We start from the raw sequence: 15,286 nt of genomic DNA, 5'->3' as shown, positions 1-15,286 counted from the left end.
TTGTTGGGCTCTATAGGGTAGATGATGAGACTTTGTTTCCTTTGACTGGAGAATCTCGACCTAGGGCTCATTGTCTCAGGATAAGGTGTCAATTATTTAAGACCAAGATGACATTTCTTCACTTAAGTGTTGTGTATCTTTAGAAAGCCCTAATCACAGAGTCTGGGGATGCATAGTCATTGACTCTATTCAAGACTGAATTCAGTAGATTTTTGGACTTAAAGGAATAAAGAAATAGGGGGTTGGTATAGAAAAGCTGAGTTCAATTAGATGATCAGCTACGATTATGTAGAATGCTCGAGGATCAAGTGGCCTACATTTTTTAGCTCCTCCTTTGTGCTGCCTTTAGTCTGTTGTATACTATTTCAAACCTTGCTTCATGGAATCATGTTGCCTACAGCACAGAAGGAGGCCATTCGGCTCATTGTATCTATACCAGCTCTTCAAATGAGGAATTCACCTAATGCCATTTCCCTGCCTTCTCCCTGTAACCCTGCACATTCTTGCTTTTCAAATGATAATCCAATTCCCTATTGAATGCTTCGATTGAACCAGTCTCCACACTATCAGACAGTTCATTCCAGATCTTAACCACCTGCTACATGAAAGTTTCTCCTTATGTGTCCGTTGCTTTTGCCAATTACCTTATATCTGTGTCCTCTTGGTCATGACCCTACTGCCAGTGGGAACAGCTTTTCTCTATCTACTCTGTCCACACACCTCATGAGTTTGAATAACCTTTATCAAATCACCTCCCAGTCTTCTCTTCAAGGAAAACACCCCCAGCTTTTCCAATCTATCTTCGAAACTGAAGTTCCCCATCCCCAGAACCATTCTTGTGGATATTTTCTAAATTCTAGGAAAAATGTGAAGGTATTAGAGATTAGTCTGGCACCCAGAACCAGGCACAGTATGCCAGTGAGGCCTAACCAGTGTTTTTCCAAGCTTATACTTGCACCCTGAATAAAACTTGTTCTTTTCTTTTTTATGATTCCAACCATGTCTATCAAATGCAGCCAACCAATTGTTTCATGTTTGAGCAGTACCTTTTTAAGGATACCTAATCATCACTGTATTCTCTTTCATTTCCCCTTCCTACAGCAAAAAGAGAATTGTGGCTGTTGTGTTTTCTTCAATTTTATTTCCGTTGCTTTATTTGAAGTATAACATCTGTTCTCATCTGGACTCTTGAGCATCACTTTTACTAATTAAAGAATGTGACTTCATGTTTCAATTCATATTTTCATGGTCTCATGGAAATTAAACAAAATTATTCACCTCTTCAAACACGATTGAAGATAACCTTGTCAAAAAATTTCTGTGTTCTGGCACTTAGTAGCTGAGCTTACGGCAACAACGTTATAAAACAGCAAATTAACTTCCCTTTTGAAGCTGTTTCTTTGATTTAGGACCTTTTTTATTTAATCAAGTACTGCCAGATCCATTGCATTGGGTGCTTTTGGCAGCCTCTGTTAGAAAGTACTTAAACGTCATGCCTATGTGGCAATTTTTGCAATCTAACGTAAGCTACTCTGCTTCAATGGACAGCCCCTTAAGAGCGCATTTATTTCTATTTTAGGAATTGGTTTAATTGGGAGCACTGGGTAAGAAGTGGGTGCTATTGTTGCAAGTTTTAGCAATCCTGGTATAGTGCTTGAGTTCATATACTATACACTGCAATTAATCTTAGTGTTACAGCTTAATTTTCCCAGTGCTGTTTCACCTTCTATTGCTTCGGATATCATTGGGCGCTCAATTGTCGATTTTCTATTCAGCAATAGAATTATGCAAATGTTTTATCTTTTGCTGAAATACATGATCCTTTTGTGTTAGTGATCATCTCTGCTAGAAGAAAATAAACCAGATAATGTGATTAAGATGCCTGAACATAGTCGTGGAAACTTATGAAAGTTGCTTTAAAAAATTCTCTTAATTTATTGCATAGATTAAACAGCACAGCAATAGACCATTCAGCCTGACTAGTCTGTGCTGGTATTTATAATCCATGCAAACCTCTCATTCCCCCCTCATTTTTTCAGCATGTCTTTTTATTTCCTTTTGCTCACGAACATGTTTAGTTTCTATTTGAAAGCATCTATGCTGTTTCTTCAACTGCTTGTGTTGGTGAGTTCCACTCAGTAAAGACGTTTTTCCTTATTTCTGTATTGTGTTTATTAATAATGATGTTGTATCTATGACCCTAGTTTTGCTTCTCCCATGAATGAAAATATTCTCTTCACATCTGATCCAACCCATTGATAATTTTAAAGCCCTCTATTGGGTCGTTCCTTTTCTAAAGTAAAAAAGCCCCAAACTGTTCAAGCTTTTCCAACAGCATTAATCTCTCACTTCTGATACTATCCTTGTAAATCTTTCTGCATTTTTTCCAGCAATTCTGTCTTGCTTATGCTGTGGAGACCAGAACTCTACTCTGTACTCTGTAATTATAGCCTGACCAGGGTCCCATACAAATTGACCAAAACTCTGCTACTTTTAAATTTAATGCTCATAGAAATAAATTTTAGTTTTGTTCACATTTTAATTGTTTTGCTGCTCTGCAAAGTTGCTTTTGATGATTTGTTCAACCATTTCTCAGATCTTTTTGCTTTTCCACCCCACTCATTTTTAAAAATTTCCTGTTTGTGATGTCTGTTCTGCCAAAATGCATCATCTCAAATGTAGCTATTAAAGTTCATTTTGCTATTTAACTGCCCAGTATGCAATTTTTCTAATGTTGTCTTGGATTATATTGCATTCTTCCTCTGTTTTAGCTATACCCTCCAGTTTAATAATTCCCAAATCCAAATTATTGATGTAAATTATGAATAACAGTCGTCCCAGTTCTGATAGAAAGTGCTGTTCCACAACTATATTCCTCCAATCTGATTAACTACTCTCTTTCTTTCTGCTTCATTTTTTGCTTTACCAAATTTGCTATCCAGCTGCAGACTTATAATTTCATAAGAAATAAGAGCAGGAGCAGGCCATATGGCCAATCAAGCCTGCCCTGATGTTCAGTAAGGTCATGATTGATCTGATTGTGGCCTTACCTCTACTTTCCTGCCTGCTCCCATAACCCTTGACTCCCTTGTAGATCAAAAATCTGTCTAACTCAGTTTTGAATATATTGAATGGTCCAGTCTCCACTGCTCTTTGGCGAAGAGATAAGGATCATTTGAGAGAAGAAATTCCTCTTCATTTCCATCTTAAATAGGTGACTTATTTTTAAGTTGTGTCCCCCTCGTTGTAGATTCCCCCATGAGAGAAATCACCCTCCCAGCATCTACCTTGTCAAGACCCCTCAGGATCTTGTATGTTTCAATAAGACCACCCCTCATTTCTTTTAAAATTCAATGAACATAGGGCCACCCTGTTAAACCTTTCCTCAAAAGGCAACCCCTTCATCCCAGGAATTAGCCTAGTGAACCTTCTCTGAACTGCCTCCAATATAAATAGATCCATCCCTGAAGTAAGGAGACCACAACTGTGCACAGTACTCCAAGTCCCGTCTCGCCATTGCCCCGATACAGATGTAGCAAGACTTCCCTACTTTTATACTCCATCTTCCTTGCAATAAAGGCTAATATTCCATTTATCATTTTAATTACCTGCTGTACCTCCATGCTAACTTACATGATATAGGACTAGAAGTAGGCCATTCAGCCCCTCGAGCCTGCTTTGCCATTCATTAAGATCACAGCTGATCTGTTTGTGTTTCGAATTCCACATTCCCATTTACCCCCAATGACCTATGATTCCCTTGCCTAACTATCCACCTCTGCCTTAAAAATATTCAATGACCCTGCCTCCACTACCATCTAAGGCAGTGTTCCAAAGTTGCACAACCCTCAGAAATTTCTCCACCTGTCCTATAAGGGCAAGCCCTAAATTTAAAACAGTGCCCCCTAGTTCTGGACTCACCCACAAAAAGAAATGGCCTTTTTATACCTTGTCAGTACTGTTCAGGATCTTCTAAACCTCATACTTAAGGTGAGAGTGATTGCCCTTGACATAAAGGCAGCATTTGACAGAGTGCGGCATCAAGGAGCCCTCCTAGAAAAATTGGAGTCTATGGAAATCGGGGAAAACTCTCCACTGATTGGAGTCATACCTAGCACAAAGGAAGATGGTTGTGGTTGTTGGAGGTCAATCAGCTCAGCTCCAGGACATCACTGCAGGAGATCCTCAGGGTAGTGCCCTCGGCCAACCATCTTCAGCTGCTTCATCAATGATCTTCCTTCCATCAAAAGGTCAGAAATGGGGATGTTTGCTGATGATTGTACAATGTACAGCACCATTCACAACTCCTCAGATACTGAAGCAGTCCATGTCCAATTGCAGCAAGACCTGGACAATATCCAGGCTTGGGCTGACAGTGGCAAGTAACATTCGCGCTATGCAAGTGTCACGCAATGACCATCTCCAACAAGACACAATCGACCCATTGCTTCTTGGTGTTTAATGACATTACCATCACTGAATTCCCCACTATCAACACCCTGAGCGTTACCATTGACCAGAAACTGAACTAGACTAGCCATATAAATATTGTGATTATAAGAACAGATCAGAGGCTAGGAATCGTGTGATGAGTAACTCTCCACTTGACTCCCCAAAGCCTGTCTACCATCTACAAGGCACAAGTCAGGAGTGTGATGGAATACTCCCCACTTGCCTGGATGAGCGCAGCTCCCACAACACTCGAGGAGCTTGACACCATCCAGGACAAAGCAGCCTGCTTGATTGGCACCACATCCACAAATATTCTCTTCCTCCACCACTGATGCACAGTAGCAGCAATGTGTACCATCTACAAGATGCACTGCAGGAATTCAGGCTCCTTCGACAGCTCCCTCCAAACCCACGACCACTACCATCAGGGCAAGGGCAGCAGATAGATGGGAACACGACCACCTAGAAGTTCTTCAAGTCACTCCTCATCCTGACTTGGAAACATATTGCTGTTCCTTCACTGTTGCTGGGTCAAAATCCTGGAATTTCCTTCCTAACAAAACTATGGGTGTACCTACACCACATGGACTGCAGCGGTTCAAGAAGACAGCTCACCACTACCTTATCAAGGGCAACTAGGGATGGGCAATAAATGCTGGCCCAGCCAGCGAAGCCCACATCCCATGAATGAATTTTTTAAAAATCAAGTCACCCTAAACTCTAGTGGAAACAAGCCAGTCTGTCTAACCTTTCCTCATAAGACAACCCGCTCATTCCAGGTATTAATCTAATAAATCACCTGAACCGCCTCTAACGCATTTACACCCTTCCTTAAGTAAGGAGACCAAAATTGCAGTGTTTGAGATGTGGCCTCACCAATGCCCTGTATAACAAGCGTAACATCCTTACTTTTATGTTCAATACCTCTCGTAATAAAGGATAGCATTCCATTAGCTGCCTTGATTACAGGCTGTACCTGCATACTAACCTTTTGTGACTCATGCACTTGCACACTGATCCATCTGTAACTCCGAATTCTACAGCTGTTCTCCGTTTAAGTAATACTCTGCTTTTTTTATTCTTCCTGCCAAAGTGAACAACTTCACATTTTCCCACGTTATACTCCATCTGTCAGATCTTTGCCCAGTCACTGAACCTATCTATATCTGTCTGCAACCTCCTTATGTCCTCTTCACAACATACTTTCCTACCTATCTTTGTGTCATCAGCAAATTTAGCTATCATGCCTTCACTCCCTTTATCTAAGTCATTGATGTAAATTGTGAAAAATTGAGGCCCCAGCACAGACCCCTGCGGACTTCATGCGCTACATCCTGCCAATCAGAAAAAGACCCATATATGTACTGTTTTCTGTCAGCCAGCTAATACGTTACTCCTACACCATGAGCATTTATTTTCTACAATATCCTTTGATGTGCAGTTATATGCTTTTTCCTTAAGTTTGGTGCTTTCCTTAATTACTTTAGTTAACCACGGATGGTGGGTCCTCCCTTTAGAATTTTTCTCTTTACAGTAGTATACTTATTCTGAGTATTCGGAAATATCCCCTTAATTGCTTCTCCATCGATCTATTCCCCCAGTCTAGCATCCCAGTTCACTTCAGCTAGCTCAGTTTTCATAAATAAGGACAACTAAGTTTAAAGTACTAGTCTTAGACCCACTCTTCTCCCTTTCAAACTGGATGTAAAATTCAATCATATTGTGGTCACGGGTGCCTTTACACTGAGGTCATTAATTAATACTGTCACATTACACAATGTCAAGGCCTGAATCTTGTGTCCTGAGGCCAGCTGCATGCCTGACCCAAATGCACGTAAGATTGCATGAAAGGATGTCAGGCGTGTGTCCTGACGTCATCGCACACGTGTGCAATATTGATGTTAGTAGGCAGGCCTGGGAGTCGGGAGCAGCGCCTGTCGACAATTAAAGGGCCAATTAAGATTATTAAAAAACCTATTGACTGTAATTTTACAATCCCCGTGCGATTTTTGGCTCATCGCACAGGCAAAACAGGTGGGCAGAATTCACATTTTAATCCTTTCCTCATCCCAGGGCGGGATGAAATCTCCATTAGGATATAAAATAAAAAGAAATACCTAGGAGCAGCATTTTTGAGGTATGGTTTCAGGTGCTTGATTGTGCTGCATGGACATTTTTTTTGCAGCATTTTTGTGCTTTCTTTTATTATTTGGAGGCCTGCAGCCACCTGCCTTCGGGGAGCTCGGTGGAAGCACTCGCCAGTACCTGTGGTGAGGTTGGCGCCTGCCCTCTTCCTGCCCCACTGGCAGTGCTGAGCCTGCCTTGGTGCGTTTCATGCTGGCTGGCTATTAATTGGCCAGCCAGCGTGAAATCATGGTCGGGGGACCGATCGCAGTCAGGGGCCCGTTTCCCATCTGCTCCAAGGCCTGCCAATCACTCCCGTCTGACAAGCGCAAAATTCAGTCACAAGTCTAATATAACCTGCCCTCTGGTTCCAGAATGTGCTGTTCTAAGAAACTGCCTCAAAAACATTCTATGAACTCCTCATCCAAGCTACTGCCAATCTGATTTTTCGAATTTATATCTAGATTAAAGTTATCCATGATTATTGCTGTCCCTTTGTCACAAGCACCCAATATTTTATGTGCATTTTGTCCTAAGTTGTGGTTACTGTTAGGGGGCCTGTAGACCACTCATACTAGTGACTTCTTTCCCCTATTATTCCTCATCTCCACCCAAACCAATTCTACATCCTGATCTCCTGAACCAAGGTATCTCTAACTATTGCACAAATGCCATTGTTGATGAACAGTGCTACCCCTCTGCCTTTTACTTAGCTTCCTATTCTTCTTGAATGTCATATACCCCTCAATGTTCAGTACCCAATCCTTATAATCCTTTCCAGTCCTGAGCAGATGTCCTGAACCCTGGTAGCAGGCAGGCAACACAGCCTTCTGAACTCTTGCTCTTTGCTGCAGAGAAGAGTGTCAATCCCTCTCACTAAACCATCCCCTACTACTACATTCTTGTTTGCTTCCCCTACTTGAATGGCTTTTTGTACCATGGTGCTATGACAAACCTGCTCATCCATCTTGCAGATCTTGCTTTTGTCCACAAAGTTTGTGAGCACTTCAAAATTGTTTGACATTTGCAAACTCTGAGGCTCCTGCACTATCTGCTCGGTTCCATTACCTGTCTCACTCACGGCCACATCCTCCTGTCCCTCACTGCTAAGCAGAACAGATGACCATATTTTAAGAGGTGTGACCATCTTCTGCAACAAAGTGTCCCAAGTATTTTTCCCCATCCCTTATGTTGTACAGTGTCTGCAGTTCGGCTTTCAGATCAATAATCCTGATCCTGAATTCCTCAGGCTGCTTACACTTTCTGTAGATGTGTTTTGTCCTGGATTGTCTTGGTGTCCAAAAGGCCCCACATTCCACAGCTTCAGCATAACACCTGTCCTGCCATTGCTACTTATGTTATTTAATTAATTTAATTAAATTACTCAATTAACCTAGATGTGGTATACATTGGAATTATTCTCTTTCCACAGTGCACTGAATTCCTATGTGAATTCGCTGCTCACCCACTCTCTGTCCCACTTGCCTGTCTCCTTGTGCACCCTGCAGAGATTCTTCTGTAGTGCAACATTCTGTAGTCTTTCCATTTAAACAACCTGCTTTTTCCTTCCTGCCAAAGTGAAGAACCTCACATTTTCCAACATTATGCTTCATCTGCCAGTTTTTTTCCCACTCAGTTAACTTATCTATATTCCTTTGCAGGCTTTTTGTATCCTCCTCACAATTTGCTTTCCTATTTATCTTTGTATCGTCAGCAAGTTTGGCTACAATACAAAAACAGAAAATGCTGGAAAAACTCAGGTCTGACAGCATCTGTGGCAAGAGAAACAGAGTTGAAGGCTCTGAAGAAGGATCATATGGACTCAAAACATCAACTCTGTTTCTCTCTCCACATGCTGTCAGACCTGCTGAGTTCTTCTAGCATTTTCTGTTTTTGTTTCAGATTTCCAGCATCTGCAGTATTTTGCTTTTGGCTAGAATACAGTTGGCTTATCCAAGTCATTAGTATAGATAGTAAATAATTGAGGCTGACCCCTGTGGCACTCCACTGGTCAGTTTGTCACCCTGAAAATGACCCATTTCTGCCGACTGTTACCTGTTTGTTAGCCAATTCTCTATTCATGCTAATATATTGCCCCAACACCGTAACCTTTTTATGTGGCACCTTATCGAATGTCTTTTGGAAATGCAAATACATTACATTTGCTGGTTTCCCTTTATCCACCCTGACTGTTACATCCTCGAGCTCTAATAAATTTTGTCAAAAACAATTTCCCATTCACAAAACCATGTTGTCTCTGCTTGATTTTATTGTAATGTTCTAGATGTCCTGCTATTCCTTTCTTAATAATGGATTCCAGCATTTTTCTAACGATACATGTTAGGCCAGTCTATAGTTTCCTACTTTGTCTGTCTCCCTCCTTGAGTAGTGGTATTAAATTTGCAATTTTACAATCCACTGGGACCATAATCCACTCAATTTTGGAAGATTGTAACCAATGCATCTATGATCTCTGCAATCACTTGCTTTAAGACCATAGGATGCAGGCCATCAGGTCCCAAGGACTTGTCAACCTTTAGTCCCATTAGTTTTCCTTGCATGTTTTCTGAAGTGATTGTGATTGTTTTAAGTTCCTCCCATTTTTTTGTTTCTTGATTTTCTACTGTTCTTGGGATGCTTTCTGTGTCTTATACTGAGGATGGATACAAGATACTTATTCAAAGTTTCTGCCCTTGTTTCCCATTATTAATCCCATAGCCTCATTCACTAATTTTCTATTTTTGCCATTTTCTTTCTTTTTATATACTTGTAGAAACTTTTACTGTCTTTTATATTTCTTGCTAGTTTTCTCTCATGCTCCAGTTTCTCCCTTCTTTATTCTTATTTAGGTATCCTTTGCTGGTTTCTAAAAATATTTCCTAATCTTCTGGGCTATCAGTATTTGCAGCATTGGACATCTTTTATTTAAATTTGATACTATCCTTAACTTCCTTAGTTAACCATGGATGGTGCATCCTTTCTTAATGAAATTTGAGTGTCATGAAACACTCATTCATTGTCTGTCACTATTTCTCTGCTGCATTAACTTCTAACCTATTTACCCAGTCCATTTTAGCCAACTCAATCTTACACCTTTGTAATTACCTTTATGACACTAGTTTCAGACCCAAATTTCTCACCTTCAACATGACGAATTTCACATTCAGTTTATGATCACTCTTACCTAGAGGGTCCAGTATGAGGCCATTAATTAATCCTGTCTCATTAGGTGTTACCAGGTCTAAAATAGCCTGTTCCCTGGTTGGTTCCAGAACATATGATTCTAAGAAATTGCCCTGGATACACTCTGGACAAATCAAATTGGCAAAAGTAGCCTGGAGGAGTTGTTTACAATCTACATTAAGATTGAAATTTCCCAATACCTTGCTTACAAAATCCCATTATTTCTTGAATAATATTCTACACAGTGTAGATACTATCAGGTGGCCTATGAACCATCCCACCAATGACCTATTTCCCTGTGCTGTTGTCTCCACCCAAACTGGTTTTACATTTTGGTCCTCCGAATAAAGATCATTTCTCACCATTGTACTAATCTCATCCTTGATGAACAGAGCTATCTTACCTCATTTTCCTTTCTTCCTGTCTTTCCAAAATGTCAGGTACCCTTGAATATTCAAGTGGTCATTTTCAGTAGTGGTCATTTTGCAACCATGTCTCTGGCTATCATATATATATTCATTTATTTCTATTTGTGCTATCAATTAATCCATCTGGTTACAAATGCTCCGAAAGTTCAGATAAATAGCTGGGACCTTTCCAAATTCTAGGGAAATTTGGCAGAATACAGCCAATGAACCCAGCACGTCTGCAGTCACTTCCTTTAAGACTCTAAGATGCAGGCCATCAGCTTCAGGGGACTTTTCAGCCTTTAGTGTTTTTAGTTTTCCTTGCACTTCTCTAGTGATTGTTTGTTTAAAGTTCTGTCTTTTTACATTTTTCCCTACAGCTACCTTATTTGCTGGTGCACTCTGTTTTGTAGGTTCTGTCCTTCCTGTCACTTCTGGTTATTATTACCCATATCGCTACCCTGCACAATTACTTTGTCCTTTCTCTTTAATTTTCCAAATCTCCCTTTAACATGAAACCTCCCCAACCCCACCCAACCTATTTATTTTAAAATGCTCTCCACAGCCCGAGTTACATGATTTGCCAGCATGTTTCTGGTGAAGCTCCTCCCAACAGCTGCTACTTTGCCCAATACTGGTAGCAGTGCCCCATTTTTTTTCCACACCAATCTTTGAGCCACGCACTCAACGTGCTGTAGTCATGAGCCTACCATGTGTTAATTACCAAAACCTATTTTATGTGGAGAACTTCCCTTTGGAGAGTAATTGAAATTTATCTTGACTGGAATTCCTTTTCTGCTTATAAAATGGAACAGATTTTTCTATGTTGGGGTCAGATGGTGAATTGTACTGCTTTGTGAGCTGCTGATACTTGTATACCTAATGAGTGCTCAAACCCATGCTTTTGGTTCCTCATGACCAAATCGGGGACTATGGTTTGGGGGGGAGGGAAGAGGAAAAGAAGTTTCTTTCGGGTTGCAGTGGTCCAAGATGACACATTGATGATGGATGTTTGGAATAAAGTTAACCCTTGGGGGCAAGCTCTGTAATCTGATACCTGAAATGGGGAGATCTGGAGTCCTTTGATAATTGACCAGCAGCCTGGCTCACCTATGGAATCTGGAGTAATAAAACTGTCACTGGGGCTGAGACCCTTATAACTCCTGGTAATCCGACAAGTGAATTGGCTGGTCAACTGACAGAAAACTTAACAGTACTCTGTTGGTAGACTGTGGTTTTGCTAGCTAATGTCTTTAACAGTATCTCCACTTAAGCCTGTTCCTAAGCCTTGTCTCTAGCTCATTTGTGCCAAGTTCTCTGGACTTGGATAAATGGGGCAACTTCCAATGTGACAGGAGTATACACTCCTTATTGGATGAACCTGTCTAGTGAATTTATTTAGAAATTTTAAATATGGTGGTGGGTTTTTGCACTCTGTCCCCAGTAATAATTGTGAAATCAATGCTTTGACACTTCACCTCTATTAAGTCATGGGTTGAGTCTGCTGCTTTATTGACATATCATGCGTCCTGTAAAATTGTCCTGTAAAACTTTAAGAAGTAACTGCTAAGATCCTATTTTCATTTGCTTTTTAGGTAACTGAAGTGCTGAAGGAAGGAGCTTCTGTTTGAAGATGGTGCTATGGTTTGCACCTTGATTTGCCAAATCTAAGCCTTATTTATGTTTTTCGCCCTTCTTAATTGTCAAACACTGAATAGAGCTTTACTTTTGTGTTTTTTTTTAAATATTGGATTAAACTACTGATTCAAAAAATATTGTAGGCGGCTTGAAAGTTTTTAGTTTTATAAAACATGGTATCCTGTCTGTACATTCCTAAACGCAAAGAAATTATTTAAATTTTTTGCTAAATGCCAATGTTGACTACCAGCAAATATAATTTGGGCAGAACCAGGAGCTAAAAATAATTCTAGTGGCACATTTACTTTTGGGTTTAAAATTAGACTTTTGGGGTAATCTGTTAATTTTCAGCATTAAACACTCCATGTTGTCGCTAACATAGAAAATCTGAAGAATTTTCTAAGAGTTAATCTAAATAAAGGGATGCTTGTTTCTCAGCCAAAAGACTGAAGCTTCATTCAGTAAAGCACTACTGTTTTTACTGCTGTGTGGCCTGATGAAATGTTAATGTAGACAGCAGTATGTCAGTTGATTACTATACATGTCCCTTTTTGAGGGTTGAATAGTAACATTCTACAATAAATGTTGAATATTCAGTTATTGCTGACTTAATGGTACAAACTGTTTTTCTGTTCAGTGGGCTTGAAATACAGTTGACCTGTGGTGCATTGGAGGCATTTGTGGCTACATACCCAAGCTGCTAGTTTAAAAAAAATGGTTTATGGGGGGGAGAAAAGGGGTAAACAGTTCAAATTGATGCTGCTTTGATATTTTACTGTTTTCTTTAAAGTAGAATTGAAACTATTTACATTTAAGGAGCTGCCATTTTAATAAAAAGTTATGAACTGTAAATAAGTCCTATGTAAAAATGAGGGAAAAAATAAAATCTCATTTGCATCTTGTTTTTCTATGAAATGGTCACTTTGTTCTTTAGTGCAGTGAGGAAGTTTGCCATGAAATCTGAAATTCAGTAGGGTTCAGAAATTTGTCGTTACCAAAATATCTCAGCAAATGATGCTGTGGATTTCTTCCACTTGGTAGACTGGGGTTTAGAAGCAATGGTGTCCAAAATTAACCTGCCCAGAGTGATTTTGGGTTGGAGGAAGACTGGCGTGAGAAGGGGTAAATAGCAGTGGTGAGATGTGTGGATGGATGAAAATATTACATTTTACAACAGCTACATATTTTGGAGTACAGTATGATGGAACAGTATCCAGCATTTCAAAGCAACAATGGACAATGTATTCTGATCAATTTATTAAAAAAAAGAACCAAATTGCTACTCCATCATTAGCTTAATGCCATTTTCGAACAAGATTGAGCGTTGAAGGAACGTTACAGTCAGGATAAACCAAGTGCTATCTAACATTATAGATTCTAAATAGTTGCGTTGTATGGTAATATATGGGTTAAATAGGAAACCTAAGATTGCATTAAAGCTAATATTTAAAGAAATGGAGGAAATGACAAATTGGAAAAATGTGCAAACGGGAAAGAAACACTTGAAGGGAAATACTACAGTGGTTTGGGGAAAATACTTTTGATCCTTGAAGTAGCAGAAAATGTCCCTCCCTGGCTCAAAATGTGTTCTCTTCCTCTGGCATAAATGTTTTGCTGAGATCTGATGTTTTGGATCTCCAGTGCAGAATGGATCCTCTTTGAGAGATTCATGTGGGTAAGTCTATTTTTGATTTTTTACAAATCTAAATGGGAGTGGCATTCTTCCTCCTCCTAAGTGTTGATTATTGTTCCACATTTTGAGTTTGCCTCTTGGGTTTGATGGCACCTGTCACTCCTGTAAGCAGCCTCTGCAATTTGTGTTCCAAGTCTTTGCCAATGCTATCTAATATCTAATTCATATAATGTCATCTGAACCACAAGAGGTGTTCCATGTGATTTGAACTAGATACCTTCTCTTGCAAATTATGCTACCTCTTTCAGCAGGTGGACTGAGTTTTACCTGAGCATGATGAGGCCAGATTCCGATATTTAAGCTGTTACTGTAATTGAAAGTTAAACCCATATGAACTCCTTTTTACTTTTAAAACAAAATACATAACATTTTTCGATGGAAAAATGAGCAAAAATCCCAAAATACAAAAAGCACCCTCCGTTGTTTGGGAGTTGGTTGTGGATAGGTGTCCAGATTTTGGTGCAAGAAACTTAACCGAAAGGATATTCATGAAGTTAGTTTTGCAAGGCAAATACAGGAAAGGAGACTATTCAAACTATCTTTTTCATTCAGTGAAAAAAAAGCTTCATGATTCCACCATGTTACACAACTGGCTCTTGAATAAATCTCTGCTGCTGGTCTCCATTACATTAATATCAATACACACTTTGTTTCTTGACATCGCACCTAATTTGACAGTTCATCAGTTTTAGCCCACTCTAACACCAAATCAAAAATTTGGGGATGTAGAGATGGTTTTCAAAAAAGCTGTCTATTGAAGGGTAACATGGGAGATTGAAGCTGTAAGAATGGAAATTTAAATGCATTTACAAGCTCCAGCATTTGGAGGAGCAGGAGATTTGCCTGGGTTTATGGAGCGAGATCGGTGACGAAAAAAATTTCCCATTTACAGAGAAATCATTTTCTGGATAATTGATGGAGCGCATCCAAGAATAAAACTTCAGAAGATAGAGGTTTAGGTATGGGCATGTGGATGAAATGTATTGCAACTTATAGCTAACAAGAATTTGGAAAAATGTTGCTTAGCTTTAATTCATGATCCAATCATGATCAAGATTTATAGATGTGTACCTTGGCATCTGTACAGGAGTGAAAAGTTTTTCCTATCCAGAAGTGAAAGGAGTGGTGTTGACCCTGAAGTGAGAGAATAAGGAGCAATAATGCTATTCTGTGTTGTCTGATTGTGTGCTTTCACTCAATACTTGGTCCAGAAGGCTTTGAATCAAATGTGGAAATAAACTGCTACCTCTCTCTTATTGTACAACTAAATGGTGATCAGGAATACAATACCTATTGTTCATTTACATAATGCTAACGTGATTTGGATCCATGCCTGTCTCAAAGTAGCTAGTGGATCGCCTGGAAAGGCTGCTTCTCCTGCACTTGCACAGCCAGGGTTCCATCCTTGGTTGTTGTTTTATTCACACCAGAACTTCCTGTCTGCAACACTAATCGTAAGCAGCAAGCAAGTTTTCACATGTATGGCTAACAATGCTGAACTTGACCCTCTACCCCTGCTTTAACAGCCTACTTCCTCCTCTCCACCTCTGCTGCAATTAAGTATTACTGCTGAACGCTGAAGAGCAGGTTCCATAAGCAGTCTTTTTATGAACTGAAACCAACTTGTGTTTTGTTGTTTGCCTCAGGATTAAACCTGTACCTTTTTTGAATTATACTAGCAATATAAGGTAACATGTATACCTGATGTCTTCCATATATTCTTGATCTTTCCAACTGGCAGAAAAACAAGTAATATGTTCCAGGCTAAGCCATAAATTATTTATTGCAA

General features: G+C 39.7%; 1 protein-coding gene across 9 annotated transcripts in view; it reads left to right on the top strand.

Moving 5' to 3' along the window:
- The window catches only part of ktn1 (kinectin 1), a 116,212-nt gene extending 103,506 nt beyond the window's left edge, over positions 1-12,706 (top strand). For all 9 annotated transcript variants that reach the window (XM_041213857.1, XM_041213854.1, XM_041213856.1 and 6 more), the window contains one exon: positions 11,762-12,706. In XM_041213857.1, the coding sequence (XP_041069791.1) occupies positions 11,762-11,797 (36 nt within the window). In that variant the 3' untranslated portion in view covers positions 11,798-12,706. The remainder of the gene's footprint in view (positions 1-11,761) is intronic.
- The last annotated feature ends 2,580 nt before the right edge of the window (positions 12,707-15,286 follow it).

Source organism: Carcharodon carcharias, chromosome 20 (genome assembly GCF_017639515.1).
Source record: "Carcharodon carcharias isolate sCarCar2 chromosome 20, sCarCar2.pri, whole genome shotgun sequence".
NCBI classification, from domain to species: domain Eukaryota; kingdom Metazoa; phylum Chordata; class Chondrichthyes; order Lamniformes; family Lamnidae; genus Carcharodon; species Carcharodon carcharias.
This window is presented reverse-complemented; position numbering and strand designations above follow the sequence as displayed.